The sequence below is a fragment of the Petromyzon marinus genome, chromosome 15 (assembly GCF_048934315.1).
Source record: "Petromyzon marinus isolate PM22_M1 ecotype Great Lakes invasive population chromosome 15, UKy_Petmar_22M1.pri1.0, whole genome shotgun sequence".
NCBI classification, from domain to species: domain Eukaryota; kingdom Metazoa; phylum Chordata; class Hyperoartia; order Petromyzontiformes; family Petromyzontidae; genus Petromyzon; species Petromyzon marinus.
In genome coordinates this window covers 14559389-14572948 of record NC_133681.1, presented here as the reverse complement: position 1 = coordinate 14572948, position 13560 = coordinate 14559389, and the positions used below count along the sequence as shown (strand labels likewise).

The window sequence follows — 13560 nt, the reverse complement described above, 5'->3', positions numbered from 1 at the left end:
TCATGTCTGCCCATTGGCCTCCAGGACTTGCGTTGATAGCCAACATTTGTTTAAATGCACAAACTCATAGTTGTTTCCTAAAGAAGCCCAAATAAGTTTTTATTCTTTTAAACCCATATGTAATTGTGTGTCTATTGTAAACAGCCACACGTCCACTGGTATCACCCGTAAGATGACTCTTAACTTTTACTTGCTGCTTTTCAAAAGCAGGTTGTGACAAAAGTTCAGTTTAATCCAGCCACTTCCTTTTCATTACAGTGCCCTCCCATATGCCTTTGGGTTTTTTTTGTTTTCATGCGACCACATGTGAAGCGGTGAATGACTTGTCTTCCAAAAGTGGTCAAACCAGTTGGGCCAGCAGTTGTCACGATCACATTTTGAATGGTTTCTCAAGCTGGCCCTAAGGGACCCAGTCAGGATGTCAAACACCTCTTCCGCAGCTCGGAGGCATAGTGACATCTGAACTCTTGTTTGTCACACATCTTTCTAGTTAGGCTGACGTACTTAAATACATAACTGTTCAACTACCCCACTGAACTATGGCCTAGTCGTTTGTGTATTTGACCTACCGTCTGTTTTAGTGGAAATGCTATGAAGGTGCCTTTTGCAGGAGGCCGATTACTTTTTACGTGGTAATTTACAAATAAAGATATGTCTTCCATTGTTAGTTTGAAAGAGTAATATACACTTTCATTACACTGATCAGGCATCATTCCTTTTCTTAAGAATGCATTAAGTATGCATTTTAATACAGGGTGCACAGTATAAAATGCAGACAGCCATAGGAAGACAGATGTGAAATATAGAGAGATAGCGGTAGACTGTTTAAGTCATGATTTTCTTTTTGGATTTGGATAGCATACGAGTGTAATGTAAAATTGTACCCTATAACCGTACTCCACCCTTATGAAGCCAAATATTATACTTGGACAACGTTACTAAAAAACGATTATGAATCGTTGCTCGTGAAAACCTATTTATTAAAACAATTAACCATTTGGCTTAGAATTTTAATTTCCAGAATGCCTAGCTAAAGTTTTTGATTGGAGTGCCATTTTCACCTCTGACTTTTTGTGGAAATAAAGTGAACCTCCATATGAACTGTAATTTACCCGCTATGTTCTTACTGTTAGTTTAATCGGATTAGTTAAATGTTTCATTAACCCGATTGAACAAGTGCACTTGCGTGCTCGCAGTGCTAAGAATGAATAGCCTCAATTACTTTGGAATGCAAAACATTAGAATAGCATTAGTGGCAATAAATGTTTTTGGTTTATAAAAGGCGGGAGGGGGACAGGTGGTCGGTGATAATGGCACCTTGTGCATATCTCCTATGCTGTGCCGCATGCACGCTGAGACCTTGTTTTCTAATCTTCTTATGCATCTATCAAAATGACCACATTGTGTGGGTCCACAGCGCTTCCACAGGGGACTTTACAAAGAGGCACGGTGAAAGAAACGATCGGGCTCTTTGTTATTGTAACAACTTACTGTCCTTGTTGCTTTGTTTCGTTCCTGTTACAACCACCACCCTGTATATAATTATGACCATTAGAGATTTGATATTTGCAGTTAGCGCAGTGTAAATGGTGAAAAGGCAGAGGATTATTTAGTTTACACACAGGTACCCATTCTATGTGTACTTTAAAGTATAGAATGCTGCGAGCCATTGCGTACATGCGCTGGGGTGTTGTTGACTTTCCTTGCTATCGAAACATGGCCAATTTTTCAATGCCGATTCTGTGAGGGTGGACAAACATCAAGCAGCCTCAACTTTCTTCCCTGAAACACCGCAACGAGCTCAACCATAGCCACCCTATTGTGCCAATCACACCATCCATCATCCGTCTTGGAATTGTATTCCGTTTCTATTCTAATAGTTAAATACAATTCCAGATTTAAAACTGTGACAATCCACCCAGCGCGAATCTTAATAGAAACGACAAAACGTCATAAATGAGTTACCTATCCGAATTAAATACAGATTTTTTTTTTTACATACTGTGAAGAAGAGACATTGCCCAAAACGTCTGAAATTGTATAAATGTCAATAGCAACATTATTTTTTTATTTTTAAGGCTGCAGTGTTATTGACTAACAGTGTCACGTTCTTGTGCACCACTACCGAACACAGTATCACCAAAACAACTTATCAAACTAAATCGAATTATATTTGCAGCTTACCTTTTTAAAAATGAAAATGTTATAGCATTGCCTAATTCCTTGACATTCTTAATTTACCCAAGGCTCAAGTCCACTGCACATTGCAAATAGATTTCCCACCACTGACACCCAGAGAACTAGCCCCCTGCCCAGGAAGGGCCAACGTGCTAATTACTGAGTGTCAGTTCTACACAATTGAATGCCCCAACCCTGGCACCAATGTTAATGATGCTGTTTTAGGAATGTGAAGCTAAATTTATACAAAACAATGGGTTTGTGTGTGTTCACACACATCACAATCCTCCCCCTCTCCCTACATCTGTAAGTAAAATGTCAAACTTCACATTTTCATTACTTACATGGTGGGCAAAGTGATCCGTTTTATCTTTTAAGGTCGGCCTCCTGCTAGGGCAGCAGTTTGCCCCCTGTTTGTCTTGCATCCAACCTCCTGCTGCTCCGCATAAGGAGTGTTTTAATTAGACTCTTGCTTTGGTGTTCAATTGGGGAGAAAAGCTATTCATATGATGATTGTTTAGGACTTTCATCAGCAAATCAGTGTCCAATTGCAACTCAAAATAGGTGTTTGGCTTTGAATAAATATTTTTACAAGTTTAAAAAAGACAGTATTTATATAGACGTATAAATGTGTTTTTTTTTAATTTGTAGTTTGTCGTTTGACCGGATGAGAACTGAAGAGGCAAAGTCAACATTTTCAAGTTCCATGGGTTGCCAAAATGTAATGGCATTCAAGCAATTCCATAATTTGAAGCAAATAAAACCACTTGTTCATTATTGACTGAGAAGGCGTGTCATCTACAACTTGTAATCCATGTTAATGTTTCCAGAGTGAAACAGAAACAATTACTTGTATAGTTTTAAACTAAGCACTGATATACTTTAACACTAGATTAAGTTGATATATTACAAGTCGCACTTTGTAAACGTTTTAGTTTCGTCGGCTGTGTAATTTTTTTTTAGTTAACATTGTAAAGTTGCTAAGTTACCTTATGCATCCATGTTCACATGTTTTAATCACGCTTTTAATTTTGAATTGCTAAATTTGTGAGGCTGCCTTGTTTTCTATATTTACTCTTGTATTTTTATTCAAGACATTTCTCGACGGCTTTTGCATTGGAGTGTTTGGCCAACTTTTACTTTTGAGCATTTTGTGCATGTGCAAGGAAACTGCAGAGTACCTGAGGAGACTGCTCAAATCCGCAAACGTAGAATGTCAGCAACCTTACTTTGCTGTACTGTCGCATTGCATCACGACTTGGTGTTTCGAACACGAGCGTTACCTGTTGCACGAGCCGTCGCCCCCCACATCCAAATTGGATTCGTTGGTTGCGAGGGGTCGACCAACCGGTACGTTGACGTCCTCTGTGGCCAGCTGCTTCACTCGAGCCTTTTTTACACGTCGTGTCCCTCCGGGTTCGTGTTTTGCACAAATGCAGGACCCGGACGCCACGCCTCGCCCCACCTCCACAGATCTGGCCGGCTTCTGGGACATGCTGCAGCTGTCCGTGGAGGACGTGAGCACGCGGTTTCACGAGCTGCAGCAGCTCAAGGTGGCCGGATGGACTCAGGCCACGCCGCCGCCTCCTTCCGCCAAGGTGAGGATGGGTTGCACTGCCGTCGCCGTTACGAGCCCCCGACACAATTCGCCTTCCCTGCTACCGACGTGAACTTCGCGAGCGAGCTTCGAAGTTCACGTCGGTTGCAGGGATCGATTTTCGTGGGTGAATTGTGTGCCTGGTTATATGTTTGCACCGTTAAACCCTTGGTGAGCAGAAATTATGTAAATAGGTGCTGCCCTGCAATTTATTTGCAGGTGCTACTGCTTGTGGAAGAGCCTCCACTCTCGAGGAAGCTCGAGAGAAGAACGTGGCTTTTTCACTCCAGCGCTGTCCTACCAGACAGTCTCGTCCCTTCACCTGATGAAGGCCGCTTGTGTTGTGGCCGAAACGTCGTGAGAATATTATTGTGTTATTTTATTTTATCAATTTATTCTCATTCTACGTGACTTTACCGAAAGAACCAAAGAAGATGAATCATTGCAGTCGCGAAAGCTTTAAATCGAAAAGAACCCCCTTGTCGAGAGAGCCCCCCTCTGTAGGTTGACCTATTCTCTCATGCTAACTAGGCAACGTTTGCTTGAAGAGATGGACGTATCCATACTTTACCCCACCATATCCCGGCCTGCCGATCTACTGTCTACTGATCCCATTTATACTGCTGAGTGGACAGAGGCATTAATTATCAACTCCGATTGGGAAACTTTGAAAATAAGCTGAATAAAAAATATTTCCAAACTTGCATGCCGTTTCTTAACTACTTAGCCAATTTTACAAATGTATGTGATTAATGCATAACTTTGATCAAATATACCAAATTAATACTTGGCATATTAATTATTTTTAATTTAGATTTAAACTCATTTCTTTAGAACTGCTTTTTGTGCGTAGTTGGTTGTTCCTTTCCGCCGCACCTCCAGTGATCACATGATTGGCTACATACGGTGTGAAAGAAGTTATACATACATGCATACATTTGCATTCAATTCGAAATCCCCACCGTTTAAATCTTAATTAACTTGTGAATAAAGGAGGGCAGTGACGATTTTATTGGAAAAGTATTTTTGGTAACTAGCCCCACCCCACCTCATATAACCATCCCCATAACCGCCTGCCCCCCTCCCCCCACACAACCCTAACATAGATCATAATTGGTACCACGGTGGCGATGTTAACTTCCTCGCCTGGTATACAAGAGGTTGTGGGTTCTATCCCGACCCCGACGATGCCTGTATATTTGGAGTTTGCGTGTTCTCCCCGTGGGTCGTATTGAATTTTCTTTGGTCGTCTGGTTTTTTCCTCCACGTTTAGAAGCGTGCGTTTTTAAGACTATTTGGCTAATAGAAATGTCCACGCGATAAGCCACTTCGTTGCGCTATCATCTGTGACAGCCAGGTCGCTTCTAAAAAAAAGAAGAGCTATATATAGCTCGTGTGGCCTTTACCTGGTAAAAATAACACGAAAGTGTGGGTTTTTAGTATAATTATACCCGTTCTCGTGGGCTGCGCAGGAATCGGGCCGCCAACTGGCCACGGCGGGGTCGGTGACGTCGCGCCGCGGGGGCCGCGCCCTGCGGGGCTCCCTGAGCCGCGACAAGTCGAGCAGCGAGTCGGCCGACAAGCAGCGCGCCGAGGAGGCGCGCAAGCGGCTCATGGCGGCCAAGCGTGCTGCGGCCGGCCGTCAGAGCTCTGCCACGGAGAGCTCCGACAACATCGAGATCTACATTCCTGAGGCGCAGACGCGGCTGTGAGGCGGCGGCGAGGGGGGGGGGGCGGGGGCGACGGGGCCCCCCCCCCCCCCCGTGCCCTCTCGCGCCCGCCAGCCCCCCGTCCACCCACACCCATCTCCCCCTCCCCGTCATTGGCACAAACCCCAGGTTGACACTGTGACTGGATCACAGCGAGGCAAAGCAACTGCAGAGAGAGAGAGAGAGCACCTTTTGAGCCCGACGTGTAGTTGTTATTTTCAAGTGGAGCTGCGACGTAGCCCCGTATTTTTGCAGCGAAGAAGTCGACAGTCAAAATGCAGAAATTGCCGCCTCGGAGTTTCCCCAAGGCCCTTGGACTTGCAACCTCCTCCTACGCACCGTCGCCGCAACACAGCCTGCTGCATTGCAAATTGTAAAGAAGGCAGTCTGTTCAATTTGGATTCAGCATTCTACAATTCATTTGCGATGGCGATGTGATACTCCAGCAGCTATATTTTAATTATTTTCCATTGGACATTTTAAATGAAACAACCCACTCAATGAAACAAAAAAAATCGTCTCGTCTTATATGAAACCAATAACATTTATACACAGTTCAGCATCGCCAAATTAGTAGCTTGCAACAGATGCTTTTTGGTCTGTGCAGAAGGTCTTTAAACATGCCGATACCATGGATGAACGTCAGAGACTAATTGTGAGTGAAAATTTCGACTTTGAGCAAATGCACTTGTGCAAAAATGAGTGTACGACAGAAGTAGCCGATCTATGTTGTTTATTGCCTTCTTATACAGGTAAATATAAAGAACAATTTTGAATAAAACTACATTTTGGCTTAACTTTCGTGACTGCAGGAATTAATATTCTTTGGTTCTTTCGGTAAAGTAATGTAGATAGAAAAATAATTATAAGTGTACTGGTAATCTATAATGTGGACTGTAGCCTGGTTATTAGGTTTGGTGAGTGTACTGGCGATCTATAATGTAGACTACGTCGCCTGGTTAAGTTTGAGTGTACTGACAGTCTATAATGTGAGTGTACTGACAGTCTATAATGTAGACTGTAGACTACAGTCTACAGTATAGACTGTAGCCTACAGTCTACAGTATAGACTGCCAGTACACTCACCCAGCTTAATAACCATTGCTACCATCAACATTACAGACTGCCAGTACACTCACCAAACTTAATAACCGGGCTACAGTCTACACATTAGTACCCTTTGGGTCTTTCGGTAAAGTCACGTAGATAGAAAAATAATCAAATAAGAAAATCACGACGTTTCGATCGCAACACAAGCAATCGTCTTCAGGTGAAGAAATACAGCGGGCAGACTGCTGAGGCAGGAAGAAATGTGTTTTCTATCTCCGTGACTTTAACTAAAGACCCAAAGAGCGATATCCTGCAGTCATGAAAGCTTTAAGTATAAAGTCTACATTAGTGGGTTTTTTTTGTTATGATTTTTTTTATTCACTTTATTATTTTTCTACGTAATTTTACCGAAAGAACCAAATAATTTTATTTTAATAAAACTAATTTAACATTCACATGGGGATATTGTTATTTTTCTTAAGTAAATTGGAGACCACACACCAGGGGGGAATGCCCATTGTCATGGCTATCGCCTTGGTTAACCTGTGATGCCCATGTTACACATTTTGCCTTATGAAGTTATTTTGTTCGGCTGTTCTATATTGTGGATTAATTTGGGCTTCATCATGGACCAGTACAAATGTGTAATGTGTTATATAAATGGCTCTGGGTGCAAAGTTTGTACAATTCGGAGCAGCCACTATGTGTAATACAACCCCAATTTTAAACAATCGGCTCTAAAAAAACAATTGTACATTTGTTGCGAATCTCATCTTTTGAGTCTTTTTTTGTCGTCGAGCATTATTGAACGAATATTTGTGCATCACGTCTAGAATGACACATTTTACTTAGTGTACAACCTAACAGACCAGGGAATGCTCGCCATTTGATTCTGTGATGCCACCGATAAAAAAAACACAATTGCAGCTTGTTCCTTGGTTGGCGGTGGCCAAAGTTACGCTTTGTAGTAACAACCCTTTAACCTATCCTTTTGAGAGGTTTAATTCCACAATCCCATCTGCAGAGCTTGGAATGGTTCCAATAGAATACATACCTGGTGCTGTTGCGTATCTGTTAAGGTGTGTGTGCTATATTAATTGGAGCACACCAGAATAATGCAGGGGGGGGGGGGGGAATAAATCCCACTCATGGCCAGAGCTTCATCGGCTATGTCCAGTTATATGTTATCTAAATTCCTTGTGCGCACAGTTGGCAGGGTTGTGCACTGGCTCCGGTTCATACATACAGGTCCCAACATGGATTTAATAATTGCAGGTGATGAGTTAAGAGTCATAGGAGGGTGGAGATAATGTCTTTTGCGCCAGTTGGTGCCGAGCTCACGCTAGGCCTCTTCTCCCTCGTGGATACATGGATTTCTTGGCTATAAATGCTGAGATGGACCTCACCTGAATTGGAGTAATGGCATATATGACCGTTGGATATTTGAAGCACTCTTAAAGATTATTTAATAATTGTAGTAAATTGCACGTGAGAGGCTCCACATCAGATGTTGTCTATATTAGTTGAATACTGTGAATATTATTGATATTTGCCCAACTGCTTTGAGTTAAATATCTGCATTCCTACTTTTCTAATGGTGGGCGGTAGGCTTGGCTTAGTTCACATTAACACCACAAATGAGCGTAAATCAATGGGAAAAAATGCATTGCAACTTATTTTGACCAAAACAGTGCTGGCACAAACTACTTCAAAGTGCATATACGATCCAACAGTATATATATACAGTTGTGGCCATTATTTTCCAGAAATCATCAGGCAAACTCCGGTGACTGCATCGCGCACTTTTAAATGTGCTTATGCAGCTGTCCGGAACGCTCTTCCTTCTAATATTAGGAAGCCACTGGAGTCATGCACTTTTAAATTCTCCAGATTAACAAACTCACTTCTTTAAAACTGCTTTTTGTGTCTACTTGTCCTGTCCCCCGCACCTCTGATTTAGCACGGTTGGCTACGTACTGTGTGAAAGAAGTTCAATATCCATACGTACAAGTGTGTTGTGTGCCACAACAACAACTTAGAACTCTTGTAAACTGTAAATACAGAACACTAATATGATAGTGCTCATGGGGGGTGTTTTTATTTTACAGTTGGGGGTAGCAAATTTTGCATTAAAAAAATGGTTCATTGCAGCTATAATAGATTTATAGAACATTGCTTGATTTCCCCATTTACAATAGTTTTCCAGAAATGCTCCCGATTTCCTAATCTCTAATTAATAACTAATTTGCTTATTTAATCGTGCTAAACAGAGTCAAATGTTTTCCATATGTTATACTATTAATGATATCTGTATAGCTTCAGGTATTTATTTTGATATCAAAAATAGGCACAAATGGCCACTCCCTTGTTGGGTTTGATACAAAGGCAGCTGTTTGGAAGATGCCTTTTCCAGCTCGTGTTTATGTAGCAGCAGTTCTTCGTTACTTCCAACACCTTGTGCTCGTGTTCGACGGCTATTTCTTTCTGTAAGAGTGTTTTTCTTTGTATTCTTATGAAGGTGTCTGAGATACATAGTAAGCCAAGAAAACCCATGGCCCATCACAGTTTGGCATTCATGTGCGAAACAGCCTTTTCCATTCATATAAGATTAACAGTGTACAATGTAGACACGTTCGTGATGACCAACTATTTGGGAACGTAAAATCGTAAGGTTGTGGCTGGCACTTTTCGTTATTGGTAACTTTTATTCGCAGTCATTTGGATAGCAGAGCAGATTACAAACATTCACTGAATAATGGTTGGTATTTTATCATTCAACATTAGAAATGTATACAGTACTGCAATATATAATTTTAAATTGCATCAATGCTAATGTTCTGAAATGAGGATTTTGCAGTGTTGCTTGGTAAATATAGCACAATTATCAAGTGATTTATAATCCTAATATTACACACTAAATATATACGAGTACAGCGTACGTTCCTGATAAAATTGAACAAAAATTTAACTGTTGCAGTTGTTTACATAATAATTATTTGTCAGAATAGTTTAATAATCACTTCACGTAAGGCTTTATGCTCACCGTTGGGTGTGAAGTATGTGTCGCCACTAGCAGCTTGGTTATTGTTTTTCTTGTCTCCTGACCTTTGCACAGTAAATTTTAAACGAGGGTATTTGTCACATCAGAGTGTCTTATACTGGCAAATATATGTATATATGTCTGTGTCAGTATATATGTATGTTCCGATATAATATACATATATAACTGGGTATTTAAATCAAAAATAGTGTAAATTAGGATGTACAAGTCACTTCAGTGACATTGTTTGCAGTGCATAGTAGAATGACAGACTGAGACTTGTAGGGCCTATGTGCATTTGTGAATACAATTATACCTGCAATATTAATTGGTTTGTAATTGAATATATGACTCTAATTTACAAAGTAGATGCTCTTTATTTTTCCCGTGCAGCTTTGCAAGAAGCATGACATTGTTGTCGCACTGCATGGAAGCTGAAGAAAATGAGTTTTGTCAGTAGCACAGATGGCAGTGTTATAGGGTATCCCTTGACATGGTATAAAACAAAGCAATTAAGGGCTATTACACAACGTTTAAAACCTTATGTTTACCGACGTTAGCTCTTTGTATATGCTTTGTAACATTCTCAAGTCCCTACCTACACTTGTTCTGTTCAGTCGTTATACTTTGGATCGTTACCGTGGGTTCTGTCAGGACTAGTTCTCGGCATTTTGCTATTTTTTGTTAGTTTAATTGCATTTCTGCTGGGTCCAAGGTAGGATTTGCCCTTAAAATTGTACTCCTTTGTCTTAAAACATTATTTGCATTCTGATGACCGAAGAAGGGAGGCTGATAAAGTATTAGGATGTTTGCAACATACTCTTGTCCTGTGAGAAGAACTGACAGTGCTTAAGAACGTGGCCTTCACCATAACAATCATACTTTGATACTTCCAGAATGAGGAAACGCTGACGTGTTGTGCCCATTGCATTTAGTCACGTGTGCATTGCGAAAAAAATGGTATGGACACAAAAAAGGATGCAACTAAAGTTTTGAGAAATTATTCACTATTTCCTTGCGGTGCTGGCATCTTGCATTGATTGGGTGCCAAACACGTGATTTGTATATTTTTGCCAACAATGGTTTGTTGGTTTGATTACGACCCAGGCCTATCAAATCCCTCTTTTGTGTTACTGTCATCAAAAGTACACCACTTAAAATAAGCCACTTAATTTCAATTATTTAGCAATGTACAATTTTACAATTGCTCTAAACCGTCTTGTTAAAGGCGCTTTATAAATCCCATGTAAGGTAAGATAAGATGGGACCGTTTCAGCCTCGTATTGATATCTCCACCGGCGAGAGTGTATTGAGATGCTTCTCTTCATTGTTAAATCAAAGTCAATGCTGCGTGTAATGACAACTTATGCTGATGCCCCCCCACGTGCATGAATTGAAACGGGGGCTCCACATGGAAGATTTGAGAGCATCACCCCAGTGAAACCCTGTTAAATGAAATTGTCGGTAAGAATACGTTTCCTGACATTCTGTAAGTATCAACAGCCATAACATTAGCTTCTGTCAACTGATGCTTGACTCGTATGTAAACATTGGGTGTATTACTATTCGTCATTGCAGTCAATGTACATGTTCAAAATGAGGAAATTAACAGCAGAGTACTACATGAAAAGGTCACAAGCCATGGTTGTGTGAAGAGAGGTCTGGACTGGTGCAGTTTATAGTGTTTGCAGCTTCGGCTAAGCATTAGTCTTTATCTAAACAAAGTTGCATGGGAGAACCTCTTTAAATTCACTTATGGACATTATTCATGGGTAAACAATTCAAATTAAAAAAGTGTTTCAGTGTACCAAAACAATAACGACCTTAAATGTTTGCAAGGTCATTTAAATCTTCACGTAACTTTTAAATTCTAACCACTTTTGATAACATCAAGTTTCTACAGTTTTGAAAACGTATACTCTACATTTCCCCCCCCCCCCCCCCCGTATGCACTATCATAAATACAACTTTTAACAAATTGCTTAGATAATTAATTATCTTTTAAGTATTTTGTAAACAATTATAGCCAAAGTTTGTCCTTTACTCTCATCTGGAATCCCCGCGCTAAGAAATACATATAAAACTTGCAGTGTACTAATTCCCACCCAACATCAACTTACAGGTCTTTATTTCAGGAAAGAATTTGAGAAAAATCACAACATTCGTGACATAAATTATCGTTGTGAATGGTATAACAATAATATAGTGTTTACCTACATTGAAGAATGTAATCCACTTATTTATTAAGAACATAATTGTATCAAGCCATGTATAAAGTAATGCTTTATTTTAAGTCTCTCATTACAGATTCACAATGTGTAATGTTTGGATGCTGTTTAGATAAAAATAAAGTGATATACAATACACACACAAATTGCAATGTCTTCAATGTAGTTTGAAACATTTTTCACTCACGGCACAATATTTTCGGTTCTAAAACCCAAAGTTACCACAAATGACATTGTATGATGTATTCTTACGGTAAAGCATTGCTCTGGGCTGTTTATTTTCAGTATTAAATGTTTTCAATACAGTTACGTATAGATACAACTTTTTAGGTTACAATGTAAGCATAAGCACTATCAAATTTCTCAAATTATTTAATTAATCTAAATTGAGATACTGTAGAACGGTTTTGCTGTGGTTTGTCATGTTGCACATCATTTTCAGTAGCCTGTATTTTTACTGCATTTTCCTACTGTGTTCCTAAATGCTATTTTCCCCCTTTTTTATTTTTATAAGAGCGTAAGTGTTTTAGATGTTAAGATTGTTAGTTACAGTTGTATAAATGACGTGTGGTCGTTAATAAAAAATGTCAGAAATGAGGCCCCTCCCCCCCCCCGTTTGCCATTGTGCTGAGCTTCTACAACATGTTGGTGCCAAGAATGCGCGTAAGTCCCCTGGAGGGCACGCAGATTGGCATCTTGGGGGAAAAAAAAAGTGAATTCTTAAAGTTAACTTTTTTTGTAAAGGTCTTGGAACGTTGGTAGAGGCAAGCGACATTGGATAAAAAAAAGTTTCATTTTGCCACAACCGTGACATTAATGAATGTGTGTTAATGAATGCTCAATGCACCGCTTAATTGTATATACTTTGAAAATATATGGATGCAGTGTTATTGACAAACGTTAGTTTTGTCTGAGTAAATTTGTTTCCTGTAGATCAAGGTGCAAGTTGCATCCATCCTTAATATTATAACAGGAAATGTTTGTATTTATTAACTAATCACCATATCACAGAGGTCTCATCATATATGACTTCAGAGCGAGTTGGCGAGTCTGCCGCTGTCAGTCATGTCGATCGAATTCCATCGCGCCAAGCATGATACGTGGTGCGTAGATTCGTGCAGGTAACCCATAATACTGCAGTGTGCTCTTTTTTTCTCCCCCAGTTGTCTTAAAGACTCTTGTAATATTCCCCCGCTCTTTTACATCCATGAACAACGCCTTTTTGTTCTTCGCGTCGAAAAAATTACGTTGAAGCCGCATCTTCACCACCGAATGCTGCTCCTGCGAGGTGGAACCAGATCTGACCCAGGCGTCACAACAAACACCGTGGGGCCCGAGTTTGCGACCAGTGGAATTTGGTGCAGGGTGGTGGCTGTGGGGGGCGAGTTGGGGTGTCCGCGGCACGGACCACGTTTTTTTTGTGGCAAGTTTCCCCCCCCTCACCCCTTCTCTCTCCCGCTCTGCGCGGCGTGGCCACCAAACAATGGGCCCCGCTGGACGGACGGGGGGCATTCGCACACGCGCGAAAGCGCAACGCGATTTGGCAATGCGTCATCCATGAGTTACCGTACTGGTAACATTCTCAAGTACTGTAGTGTCAATGATGGGGGTTTTTTTTAACAGGATGTACTGTACTTGTTTTTTGTGTCATACCGAAAGCTACACACACACCAGCGTTGGACTACTTTTCTTGGGGGTTTTCTCTTCGATCCCATTATTTTGATACGGGCCTTTTAAACCCGTCAAACCGGTTTGGCT

General features: G+C 40.7%; 1 protein-coding gene across 1 annotated transcript in view; it reads left to right on the top strand.

Annotated features, from left to right (window-relative positions):
• Nucleotides 1-12400, top strand: part of LOC116942715 (disks large-associated protein 2-like) — a 90108-nt gene extending 77708 nt beyond the window's left edge. The window contains exons 9-10 of the mRNA XM_032954992.2: nt 3618-3776; nt 5248-12400. Coding sequence (XP_032810883.2) covers nt 3618-3776; nt 5248-5487 — 399 coding nt within the window. The 3' untranslated portion in view covers nt 5488-12400. The remainder of the gene's footprint in view (nt 1-3617; nt 3777-5247) is intronic.
• Nucleotides 12401-13560: the final 1160 nt, after the last annotated feature.